The 13,985-nt window shown below is 31.6% G+C and overlaps 1 protein-coding gene across 3 annotated transcripts in view; it reads right to left on the bottom strand.

Moving 5' to 3' along the window:
* Nucleotides 1–4,500: 4,500 nt before the first annotated feature.
* LOC110028604 (novel plant SNARE 11-like) overlaps nt 4,501–13,985 on the bottom strand; it is a 97,467-nt gene continuing 87,982 nt past the window's right edge. For 2 of the 3 annotated variants that reach the window (XM_020730519.1, XM_020730520.1), the window contains 5 exons: nt 10,678–10,757; nt 6,766–6,822; nt 6,536–6,628; nt 6,135–6,209; nt 4,501–4,880 (listed from right to left, as the gene is read on the bottom strand). In XM_020730519.1, coding sequence (XP_020586178.1) covers nt 4,785–4,880; nt 6,135–6,209; nt 6,536–6,628; nt 6,766–6,822; nt 10,678–10,757 — 401 coding nt within the window. In that variant the 3' untranslated portion in view covers nt 4,501–4,784. The remainder of the gene's footprint in view (nt 4,881–6,134; nt 6,210–6,535; nt 6,629–6,765; nt 6,823–10,677; nt 10,758–13,985) is intronic. The other variant, XM_020730521.1, reaches the window with a different exon arrangement.

The following is a 13,985-nucleotide window of genomic DNA, read 5'->3' as shown; positions in this document are numbered from 1 at the left end:
ATATTTAAATGTATATGTGGTTGCGGTGTGGTGGTTGTGAGTTGGTGGTTTTGGGTTGGTGGTTGTTTTGTGGGTTGTGGTAGTTGTGCAGTAAGTTGTGGTGGCTTTTTTGTGGGTTCTAGTGAATGTGTTGTGGGTTGGGTGGTTGTGATGTTGTGTCTTGTGGCGTGGTGGTTGTGGGATGTGTGTGGAGGTGTGGTTGGATGGTTATTGTGTGATGGATGTGAGTTATGGTGGTTGTGTTGTGGGTTGGGTGTTTGAGGTTATTAAAGATATGTGGTGTTTAAGGTAATTGTTGATTTGTTTCCTTACAAACAACTTATACTGGAGAAGGGGATGGGCAGTGCAGTATGCTTGTAAAAGGAACGAAGTTTTAATGTGATAGGCTCCAAGGAATGAGAAAAAGTATTTATAAAATAGTTATGACAATTGATTGTGGCTGGAGTTGGTTGTGTGTGGAGGTTGTGGTTGTGTTGCGGAGGTGTGGATTGTGTCAAATATTAATGTTTTGGTTTAATGTTGTGTTGTGGACGTTGGCTCATGTGTGGGTTGTGGTTGCTTTCAAATATGAATATTTTTTTTATTTGTGCTAGTTACGCAATGGTTAAGACTAAAGAAGTCGGTTCTTTTGGATGACCTATTGGTCTTTCTTGGTTGGTGTCACATTTGAAATACTAATGAAGGCAACCAAGTTCCTCTCTTCTTTTTAATGTTACAGTTTTTTAGGTTCTTCTGAATGGTCCTTTTTTATAATATGCATATGTGACACACACGAGCTTGGTATTACTTGGGTTAAAGACAACCAAAAATTTTTTTTTACAATATTTGTTGTTTTCTTGTAGTGACAGATTAATTGGTTGGTATACCAAGTTTTCTAAAATCTCACGCCTGCACAAAACTATATTTAATTACTTCTTTTATCAATTTCGACTTGTTTATTTTATACAGTTCATGTTTATTTCATTTCTTTGTATATTTAATATTAATTATTTGGATTTTTTATGATGTTTCTTAGTGTTTTTTTTTTCTTTTAGTGGGTTTGAGAGGACCATGATGAGACATGAGATCTTAAGGGTTCTTTTAGATGAAATGATTGTCAATATTGGTCGGTGTCACATGTGAAATTACATTGAAGGCAACCAAGTTCCGCTCTTTTTTTTCGGCAGTATTGTTTCTAAGGTTCTTCTGTATGGCCTTTTTTGGTAATATGCATATGTAACACACACGAGTTTAGTATTACGTGAATTAAAAGCAATCAAGAACCATTTTTTTGACAAGTTACGTTGTCTTCTTGTAGTGGCAGATTCATTGGTTGGTATACTGAGTTATCTAAGAGATCACGCCTACTTAATTAATTGTTTCTGAAGAAAATTTTTACTTTTGTTATGACTAATGGATTGTCTTTTAAAGCATTTAGGAAAGATGAGTTTGATGATTTCTAGTACCTCCCGAAGATTGTTGTACCACTATGGACTTCAGAGTTCCCTATTGACGTCACGTCAGGCACATAGCTACGGGAGATAGTTATGCATGTGCCTGCGGAGAATCACGGAGAGTGTGACTTCTTCTGATTGGCAAACAAGCTGGCAGAGTCCACCGTCGAGAGTGATCAGAAATAGATAGTATCCCTAAGGATAGCTTGGCTCATGAAATACGTCGTCTCCATTTTAAAAATAATAATAAATGTTATTTTATTAGTTTTTTCTTTATCTTAGTAATGATGATACTCAATGTTAAGTGAGGTGTAAATCATACTTATTTCATTGTTATAGAGTAATTTTTTTTTTGTTTCTAAAATATCAAATGTATTGTTATGATAGTTTTGTTGCAAATAACATTACTACGCACGAGCAAAATAATCATTTGTCCTGAAACAGATGTTTTTCAAACAGCAATAAACAAACAGTCAGTCAACTTATCGCAACAGCTTTTGCACATCAACTTTCAGTGACAGCTGTTGCGCAGCAGCTTATTAATAAGTTGCAGCTGCCACAAACTGACCCTAATACACAAAATTCCAATAATTTTTTTTTTCTTGATACAATATTAATTAAATGCTGCAATAAATCAATGGAATTACACACTTTTCTTAAGCCGTGAATTCTGAGTTGTTGCAATTAACTGTTTATTATGATTCAGAATGGGCATGCTACAACAGCATATTGAATTTTAAAAAAATCTTAGACTGATAAAAATCTGAATAATCCAAAATGAGGCAAAGTCTACCGCACGCAAGCAATTTCAATAATAGATAATTTATGTCAATAAAATTATTTTAAGGAAATCAATAAATATAAAATAAATCATCACTTATTAAAATATTCTTTTCTTAAGGAAAGCATCAATCTTTCGTTGACTGCCAAGGCTTTGTTGACTTGCCCTCTGAGTGCCGTGTTGTTAATTGCGAATTGGACGTCGCGGCGCGAGCAAATCATTTAGCTCGTTTTCTTATTTTTCCGTATAATGACAAATGCCTTTCTTTTTCTTACGTGTATATTTTTTAAATTCTAAACGGTCCACTGTGATTATTATTATTATTATTAGTATTAGGAGCATTTACTAACATTCACGTTCATATCTAACATATTTAAATGTATATCACTAACTCAAACATTTAACATCACATAAAAAATATTAATATTAATACAGTTTTGTGTTTAATTTTATGACACAAAGATATGATAAGTGTAAATATCAAAATTTTGATTTGAGATCTGTAAATACATAAAAATTATATTGTATGATGCAAATTTTCTCTTATTATTATTATTATTATTATTATTATTATTATTATTATTATGTTTCTTGTGAATTAAGGAAAACTATTCAGATTGCAATATTTAGATATATCGAGCTGTATTACAGGAATATTACATCTGTGTTATTTGTAAAAAAATGAAGTGTTATTCAATTATTTTACGGTGATATTGAAATATTTCCCCACGTTACTTGATTTGGGGTTATGTTATTCCAATAATATAGTATAAATTAAAATAACACGGGGAATATGTCGAATAACACAGACCCAAATCAGGTAATGCGGGGAAATATTCTAATAACACCGCAATATAATCAAATAACATCATATAATACTCGAATAATACTTCATTTTTTATAAATAACACAGATAGAATATTCATGTAACACAACAGCAACGTTCAGAGTCCTGATGTAATATTTTTTCGTCAATTAGACAACACTTTAGCCTTCTTCGTGAACGTTTGGGACCCACTCTTCTCGGAAATTTCTTCATATTTTAGTAATTTTTTTTAAACCTTATGACCACTTTTTTCTTTTTTACTTTATTTACTTGAACATTAGTTTTCATCATTACAGCTTAATTGAAGAAAACTGACAAATGGATGAAATGGTAATTATGACTTTTTTTTCTTAAGAAAGATTTAGGTTACAATTCTTTTTAAATGGAATTCATATTTTTTTCATAGTATAAATTGTACAGCTACACCGTTTAAAGATAAAAGTCATTGTATCACTTGTGGTTTGATAAATAAATTGATATTACAAATGCCTCTATTCCTTATTTACTCTTCTATGAGTTCTATCGAGGGTTGTAAATGAGTTAAGCTCGAGCTCGAGTCATCGTGATAACATCAGACTTATGAGCCTGCTTGCGGGCTTGAACAAAAAAATCATCTTTTATAACAGCGCACCGGAAAAGATATTGATGGCCGAAGGAGGATGCAATGACAACTCATTCAGAAAATGCATCAAAATGACTAAGTAGTAAAGCCCATTGAAAAATACAACGAAATTACTAACTATAAGCTAATCTAATCGACTCGCAAGCCAAAAAGCAAAGCTGAAGCTCAAACTCATTTAATAAATGATATCAAGTTTGCGCCCGAGCTCATGGCTCAATAAGCTCTGCTTGTGAGCTCGTTAACACCCCATAGTTCTATATTTTATTAATTTCTTATATTGAATTATTAACATTCAAGGCTCGATTTTAATTTGTTCACATATAGATCGTGTAAAAGTTTTACATATATGTTATCCTATCTATGCATTAAAAGGTGTATTTGACTTTTTAAAAGTTACAAAAACAATATTTTTAATGTGATATGCAAGATTTGAGTGGTACAAATGTAAAATATAAAATTCAGGTGTTAGATATGCATGTGTATCTAGAATTAGATGGTACATATGCAAGTACCCTTAAATATTTTCTTTGTTGAACTATGCATATTAATTTTCTTTTTCAAGCATTACTTGCTCCTCTAGTCTTGCACTGAAATTATTGTTTTGTTATGTTTCAGCGTCAAATGTTGAAATTAAGCACATCGTACACATTACATGTTATATGCAGTTTTTCACATCTTAATCACTACTTGATGAAATCATAAAATAAAAAGTAAATTATTACTGATAAAGAGAATAGAATCTGTGAAATAAATAAATAAATAAATAACAGCATTCCAGTTCACATCCACATAGCAAGCCAATTCTGTAACATGCTGACAATTATCATTCAAGCAGATGGATAAATCAAGACAATTAAATGCTTTCAGGCAAAATATAAAATGTTACTTCGATATACATGAGATGTGAGTGATTTCAATTAGGCACAGTGCTGTTCGGCAATTCAAAAAAGGCAACAAATGAAACGCACAAAATTAGTATCAATTGGCACGGTTGAAGCAACTAATGATACAAGATGATATTTAAATAAAAAATCAAATAAAATTTTAAAAACACAGGTTAAGGATCTCACAGATGGGCAGCGATTTTGCCGGTATAAAAATTTCGAGGTGAATTGAAGATTTTTATCTATAATAATGGTGATCCCAAAGTAGCTTTCTGTTGACAGGCGGAGCAAGTCCTGGAATGTCCCGAATGTCTTTATTTTTGGGGTTCACAATCTGTGCGAGCATTCAAGAAAAGAAAAAAAATAGAGATTGAGGGAGAATCAAAACTATAAATCATCTAAAGTGTGTCAATTGGTTACTTCAGTTGTAAATCATATTTTTGAATGATTATAGAGTTTATTAAAAGACATCATTTGGGTGGATATAAATAGATGGATAAACATTATTTAAAAAAAAAAAAAATCTTCAGAATTCTAATAATTATTATATTTTCATGCTCAAAATAATTAGAATAATGACTAAAACTATTTACATATCTCACAACTAAACTTTCATATTTACGCACATAGCACTTCTGTGTTTTAAGACTAAGCATAAAATAATAGTGCTATTCTGGATGTGAAATTAAAAATTTAAGTAATGCGTAAATATGAAAGTTTACATGAGAGAGCTATTCTGGATGTGAAATTAAAAATTTAAGTAATGTGTAAATATGAAAGTTTAGATGAGAGATACGTAAACACATAAGAATTGTGTGCTATGTATGTAGAAGCTCCTAAATAAAATTTGTGAAATTAACATACATATTACAAAATACTTATGTGTGTGTGTGTGCATTTTTTGAAAAGGAATGGCTGGAGGCTATTGTAGGAGCCCCGGCCATCCCTCATGCGCCTAAGAATTCGAGTACCATACCCTACACTCAGGGGGAATCAAACCCCAGACAAAAGGGACTTACAACTGACCAGTAGATGCCTAGCCAACACCAATTGATCTGAGTACACGGCGCAAATATATACATATATATATATGTCCTAACAAAATATAATTTCCATTTATAACACTTTGTTGTCATAAATCTATGCATAAAAAACTGTGTTTCGCTTTTAAAAAAGATAGTGATTGTGATATTTTTTGTCATTCTGTTAAAAGATTTGAGTGGTATGCATATAAGTGTTTAGGCCTTAGATATGTAAATACATAAGATTGTGTGGTATGTATGTAAATGTCCCATAAAACTAATGTTGAAAAAAAGATTTGAAACCATGACCACTCATAGAAATACACGCACATACACGCATGCACTCACACACACAAAATAGTTACAATTGAATGATTGAGCCCGATTCAATCTTTGATTGTGGACATCTAGGGTAATTTTGTTATTAGGTAGCTAGACTTGAGCACCAAGTGGCTCCCAAGAGGTGAACATTTAAAATACCACTCAGTGCTAAAGAATTGTCGGACAAAACAGGAGCCATAAAAATGAAAAATCGAACTAGTAAATTTGAACAGAATATGTCAAACCTTTACGATAATAATTGCAATTACTCCAACCACAATCAAGAAAAGCAAAGCCATGATACACCGATCGGTAGCAACCTGATCCGAGGAACACAGGATTAAGAAACAACAAAATTTAGAATAAAAAAGGGGCATCTGCATGCATAAGTTCCTATGTACTCACATATCTCACACCTAAACTTTAGGTTCTACATTTCTACCGTCGAAATCCTTTATATATCACAAAAAAAAATACTACTATTATAACTTTTAAAAAGTGAAATGCACCTTTTCATGCACAGGTAAAGTGGCATATATGTAAAACTTAAATTTTAGGGGTTAGATATGTAAACACAGAAAAATTGAGCGGTATTGTATGAATATTTTCAAAAAAAAAAAATCAGAGATAAGGTAAAGAAGCCAACCTGTCTGCCTATTTCCTTCACAAGCTGTGTTGCCTTCTTCATTGAAAAATGGATAGAGTCCAATTCATTAACAATCCTACTCATTTGCTCGGTCTACGGAATCACAAAGTTGAAGAAAAAAAATGTTAGATAGCTTGTTTGGGATCACAGAGAACCAATCAAGATTAATCTAAAATTTTGTTAAGAGATGAGAAGTCTCTCAAACAGTTGGATGTTATTGGATGGCCAACCTGCGCCTTGAGAGCAGCTGCTGTTTCTCCGCCAACATTTACCGTATCATGTACAACCTGTTAGATAACAGTGCGACAATCAATTTAAAAATCATCATCATTATTGGCCTTTATGCTAAAAAAAATATGGAAGAACTTCAATTCTAGAATATGAAATTAAGAGGATGAGGAGGTTGAACAGTGAGATTGATAAAGTGGAGGATAATAAATAGAGAAATTGACAAGAGAACAAGGATAATGGAGTTGAAATTGAAAATTAAGTTTTTTAATCATTTTAGTTATTTAAAGTGGTGCCCTTTAACATTATTTTATTGGTTTTTTTGTCTACGATTATCTAGTTTGTAAGACTTTGAAATTGGAATGTAATAAAGGTTGAAAGTTATTATTGTGCTGAAATTGTTTAATGAAATGTTCATCATTTTAAACTCTTTAAAAGTGTTCCTTATGATTGAAAAGGTTTATTTAGAAATATTTATTTTCTTTTTAGTGCCTCAACTTAGTTTTGATTGACCTATTTGTTGATAGAAACATAGTAACTAGGTATTTAATCTTATTGTTTATTTAGAATCTTTTTAATTAAGAACACCTCAACATTTTAATAGACAACTAGTTTGACATTGTTGGTTATAAATTCATCTATATTCTGAGCGTATTTTAAGTGGATCCAAGATATAGAAACATATTATAAATAACAATTAATTCATGCTTTATCACTATTAGTTGATCATATTATTTGCATGTACACAGAAATCTTGAAATGTACTTTGTCTTCATTCCGATCATTCAAGCTCACTCATTATCTTCTAACGCTATCCTTTCTATGCAGCACAAGCACTTCAAAAAGTTCTTTCATCTCCAAGCCAAAAAAAATACATTAGACAAAGACATGTTCCAACATTGTAAGGTAGATTTAAGGATTGGCTTAACTCAAGAAAAAAAAAAAGTTCAATTCAAGATCAACTCAATAAAAATTGGAATCGAGTCAACTTGACTCAAAATGATTAGATTCTAAATCAACTTAATTGGTTTGAGGTTAAATCAAAGTGACATTTCAATTAATTGCTTATATAATTTTTTTTTCAACTTGTTTTTATAATTAATTGCTTATCTAAATAAACAAAATAATATAGATTATACATATTATACTAAATAGATTATATATTGACTGCATACATTTATTATGAATCACATCTTGAATTGTCTAGAACTATATTAGAGCAAATTGGGTGAATACTAAAATCAAGTTAAGTTGATTTTGAGTTTACATTTTTTTTTATCAGATGCATAAATACCTGACAAGCTTAAATCCGGTCTAACAACTTCTTTCTAAATTGAGTAAAAAAATATATGACGTGGATATAAGCAAGCATAAATGAAAATAATTAGAGTAAGCTTTAGTAAAATCCTAAACAATGTTACCAACAACTTAATATTGAACCAACTAGTTTAAGCCTTCATCCGCTATCAATCAGATATTAGGGCCCCTATATTTGAAGTTGGGAACATTACTTTAAAAGTAGGCAATAGTTTACCCCTAGTCCATAGCACACTCTCCACTAAACACTTCATACGATGGAAATATAATATGAGATTGTCAATGGTAGCTTTTATTCGTGTTGTAGATTGAAGGAAAACAAGAAAGTCTTTGGGAGGTTTTAATATGGGTTTAATGTTGTTCTCATCCTCTCTTAAAGAAATACATTAACTAGGCTCCATGTTCCCCTTTCCTTTTCAATTCCTCCTCTAATTTGTATGCCTAATTATACTACTGCTCTTTTTCAATTTTATCATACACTTCAGCCAATTGGCCTACAATATACATCTTTGATATCCTCTTTTTCCTTTTATTTTACATTTTAAGTATGAAGGTGTACATGTGTTGCAATTCACTCTATTTATTCTCCTGTACTCACCATAATATTATGAAATTTTTATGTTTAACTACTATGTTTGATGAAATTGCTTGAACAGAAAAAAGGAAAATTCAAAAATATCCTTGGACTACTTGCATATGATTATTTTAGTCCCAAACTATCTAAAGTGCCAACTTTAACCCCTTGATTACTCAACCCTATCCACAATAGCATGTCGACTCTTCTAATTTCCTCCAAAATATTCCAATAGATGGAATAATTTGAATCATAATGAAAGTCTCTAGAGACAAAATTGAATGTATTTATAGTTTGGAAGCCTAAAATAACACCATACAATAGACAAGTGAAAATTTTGACTTTTTTCTCAACAAAAAGTAGATAACTTAAATGGAAAAAAAATGTAGACAAAAAGATAGTTTTTTCTTTTACAATTAAGCTTTTAAATTTTAATACATATGATGTTAAGTTAATATAAAAAATATTTCTTACAGAAAATATAGATAGTTAAGTGTTTTAATTCATATTAAACATTCATGAAATGCAAAAGATAGCATCATCTCCATGGCACATAAAGCATAATTATTATTGTTATGTTGTCTCCCATTTTACTTTCATATTCGTGACTTATATTCATTTGTATTTGACAACATTCAATTCTATAAGATTTCATTTAATTTAATACATATTAGATGTATTGTCATTTGCAAGAATAATATATCAAGAAACCTACTTATTCTTTTTTTTTTTCAATTATTGAGATTCCTAGTTTTGAATAATAATAATTGCTAACAGCATAAGAGAGAACAAAATATTACATATTCATCCGTTTGTGGGCTTATGCCCAATCATCAATAATGTATTATAGATTATATTGGAAAAGAAATCAATAAAAAATTAACCATGAAAAATAGAATAAATGTAGGTGATGTTCAGCAAAGTAGACACTTATAAGTTATAATTCAGTTGCACTCATATTAGGGTGCAAATTAATACATAAATATTTGACTAGGAATATTTACAGAAGCTATCAAATGCAAAATGCAAGCTATAAACAAAAGATAGCAATAGCAACACATAAAGATGTTAAGAATAGTTTTCTACACTAAAAAATCGTAGTAATATAGGGTCAAGAGAAGTAAAATCCAATTTAGGGTAAACTACCATATCGTGTTCTCGGGAGAGCTTCTAAAAAGATGATAATGGAACAGCCAAGCATGCAAAGTTAATCAGAAAATGCTACAAATATAAACCATTAAATCTTAACAACAATTGATCAGTTATCAAAAACTACCAAGACTAGATAATAGAAAGACGAATGTATGGAACGGAAAATATTAGTCGAGACATTTGAAAACCTAGGAAGTAAGGTCAAATTTTGGAAAATAAAATATGAGTGCAAAATGCTAAAAATGAAATAAAATAATCAGCAAAAAACAGATGAGTTTCCTTTGGCAATTATAACAAGAAGTTATTGAATAGACTTTTTGCCACAACTTCAGTCAAAACAAAATCTGCAAGGTAATAGACCCGATGCCATCCATGCTTTTATAAAGAATATGGTTTTATAGGAAATTCCACAAAGTGATGTGATACAAAGTAGAGCGCAAAACAAAATTAGAAGACTCAAAGAATACTGAAATCATAGAAACCTAAAATCCACATTGAAAGTATTAAGAAAAGAGATAAGCCAATGTTTGGTGCACTACGAATCATAGATTATTAAGCATAATAAGATCAGCATGAGAATTAAGAATAGTCGCACATCAAAATATAAAATAAGATTTGAATTCCTAATATACTTGGTAGTGGATCTTAGAAATCAGCTTAGGTTTTTGGGTTGATGGACATCAATCTACTAGTGTACTGGTCTCAATTTACTCTGATAATTCACCCTCGTAATAAGTAACATTAGAGCCACCGGTTTTATTGAAATTGAACATTTCATGAGGTAAAAACAAGCCTTACATAATCATAATTAGAACTTGCTTTTTGATATTGCAAATTTGCATTTGCACCATAATCAAAGAAAGCAACTAACCTTCTTGGACCTCTCTATAGCTTGATCAGTTTCATTCATCATCCTATCACCAGCATCCATTAGTTGTTGATTGGTCATAGCTGCAGAGCACAATATTTCAAAAAGTTACATCAACAACAATAGATTTATCCAAATATTTGAGAGGTTCTATGAATTATTCTCCATAGTTTAAAGTATTCCTTAAAACTAATAAAGTTTAAAAAACTGCTTTAATCATTATAGGAGCCTAAACTACATAATTACTTCAAAAATTCAAGAAATACAAATGACTTATAAGTGCAGGTGCTTGCTTGTTGAGTTCAAATTATTTCCTTCCAAAAAGAGATACAGGGAATCCCTTTGTTCTTCATTTCATAAGATTCACTAAATTACCAATGGTAAATATCCACCTGTAACTCATGAACTATACCCGTACACAAAAAAAAATCTCCTCTGAATCTCAAACATCATCCCAAAGAAAAAACTTTATCGAAGTAGTCAAAGTTCTAATTGAACTTTAAGCTCAATCTCTAACTTGAGCATTAAAGGGTTTTCTCGAGAATAAATCCCTAGGACATTGCCTCCTACTTTGTTCATTGTGTGCAACACATTATATTGGACTTGAGATGTTGCGTAAACCCAAATTTAAGATTCAAGTATAGTTTTCGAAGTGCAACAGCTTACTGTCGTCTATAAGAAGTCATCTTCCGACCACCACTGGATCAATTTAAATCAATCAAAATGCAATCTCTATACATAAGGATCTTCACTACTTGTCAAAATCTAAGAGGGATGAATCTCTCCGCAACAATCATTTATCCTGAACATCAAAAATTTATCAAACAATTTAAAAAGTAATTGTGGGCAACCAAGAACATTTACATTCATGCAAACTCTTTTGAAGCCAATAATGGTGATATAGCAACAACATATGCCGACTTCAAGTAAAGCACAATGGCAATATGCTCTAGCTTACCCCATCATGAACAATCAAAGGACATCAAAGACTACACCACTTTCATAGTTAGTGTCGTGTTGTGTTGTGTAGCTTTGATACATATTACTCAACCAAAACCATCATTTGTACTTCTACGTAGCTTCTATGACTACTTGGCAGGCATCATCTATCTAGTCCAAGCGTTGGCTACACCACTTTCATTGTGTTTCCTAGACAAGGTTCCAACAAATAATTCCAGAGAGCAACTCGCAAGAAGAAAGTTCCAAAAAGTAAGCAAGCATATGGAGCGTGCAACTCTCCATAAGTCCCCAAGAAAGACTTCCAACCCCAAGAACGAAGGTGAGCAAAATCTTCACCTCTTTAGAAGTCCTTGGTGAGCTCATCGATGAGTGACCCTAGAAGGTAGCCAACATTGAACAAGGTCTTCAATAGAAGCCTCTGACTTACTCATCACAAGATGAGAACTTATAAGGCAAGCGAGTATGTAGAGTATATGGAAATTTTTTACATCTTTCTCAAGTCTATATAGACTATTTAATATTGTCAAAGATCCCAAGAAAAAGTTCAAATCTAGCCCAAGCCACTCCCCAAAGGGGTAACATCTTTCTCAAAAAAACATGAAAATGCAACTCTCCCATTCAGATTTTAAACAAATGAAAGGAGATAAAAGCACTCTCATCTAGTTAGACTGGCACCTAAGGGCAATTTAGTCTTTTATTAGTTATTATTGTGGGTATAAATAGGGCTTATTATGTTTAGGGACATGCTATGCTATGAGATTGTTGTCTTAAGTCTTAGGATTATGAATTGGGAGAGATCACCTAACTCTCAAAATGTAGGTGCTTAACTTTATGTATTTGTGCTATGTTGTTGGGTGTTATTGAAATAAAATATTTAGTTGCCTTTAATTTTGATGGAAACCTCTTCTAGTTCCAATCAAATTGGTATCAGAGCATCTGATTATGGAAAGAATCGCGCGTGTACAGGGATCACAACATATAGGGGTCGCAGCGTACAAGCAAGTGAGAGAAGCAGTCGTGACTAGGAAGCAAAGGCGAGATAGCAGTGATTCTATGCAAAGGAGGGATGGCGACGTACAAGGACGACCAAAACTGTGATACAAAACCTCTGTAATGAGATTGTGGCACCGAACCTCCTGATATAGTCGATTGCGAACTAGCTAGGAAGCAAGTGACGGACCCACGTAAGCTATTCGAGAATCAAATTGTGACAAATTTTGAGAAAGAATAACCCTACTTTTTGTTAATAATGATAATTGTATAAGTTAAGCATAGTGAACTATCACAAAAATATCACTAACAAAGCATCATTCGAAATATAAGAATATAATTTCAATGTAAACCACTTTGAGATTAGAGCCACATGAAATATAATATTTTAAAAAAATTGTAAAATATAAAATTGTTCAAGTTAAATTTATTTTTTAAAACTAAAGAACACGTTCTATCCACCCTCTATAGTTTTTTGCCAAGGGTAACAAACTTAAGACTAACCAAAGCTAAAAAAAGTCGATGTTATAACAAATGTATTGTTACAATCATTCTTAAAGATCTCACGTCAATATAGATGTGGTTGATGGCGCGTGTCCTCTGACCAAGTGATTTTACCCCTAAGTGGCACTACAAAATAAGAGGATAAGACCAATTTCCTTTAACTAGATGGCTCGTCGCACAATGATATCATTATTTCACGATCATGGTCAAAGCACAAATGTTAACCAGTAGCTCAGCCACTTTGAGTTATGAATCACAAAGTGTGCTCACAAAACTCTTTATTAACTAAATTCAACTTAAAATTATCTCCATTGATAAATGAAAAAACTTGAACATGTTTGTTTTGTTTATGAATAATATCATATAAAGCTCATAAACAAGCCTATTAAGAAATTAGATTAAGACTTTAAAATAATAACTTAAGGCTCGATAATTTGCTTATTTAAACCTCAATAATTCATTTATTTAAGACTATCATAAAATCATTTGAAACTTCAAATATTTGATTAATTATTTTTGTCAACTATTAATAAATTTTTAATGCATATTAATTAAAAAAAATTCTATATGTTTGTCGGCACTTAAAAGAAGAAAGTTATGTTTGGGGGTCGCCCGTAAAAAGCTTTCGGTCGCCGGAATCGAAATCCCGTCGCCCGCTTCGGAAGGACTTTTTAATTTACGTATATATATATAATTTTAGAAAAATATGAAATCAAACTGACCTCATATTTTTCACAGTTTAAATGAAAGAGCACTCTACCTCAAATCCTATATCTACCCCGAGGGATAAACACAAGATTTGAGGATGAGACTCAATCAAATAAACTAAGAAATATATGACATCCGTTTGGTCTGCG

Source organism: Phalaenopsis equestris, unplaced genomic scaffold (assembly GCF_001263595.1).
Source record: "Phalaenopsis equestris unplaced genomic scaffold, ASM126359v1 Scaffold000517, whole genome shotgun sequence".
In the NCBI taxonomy this organism is placed as follows: domain Eukaryota; kingdom Viridiplantae; phylum Streptophyta; class Magnoliopsida; order Asparagales; family Orchidaceae; genus Phalaenopsis; species Phalaenopsis equestris.
This window is presented reverse-complemented; position numbering and strand designations above follow the sequence as displayed.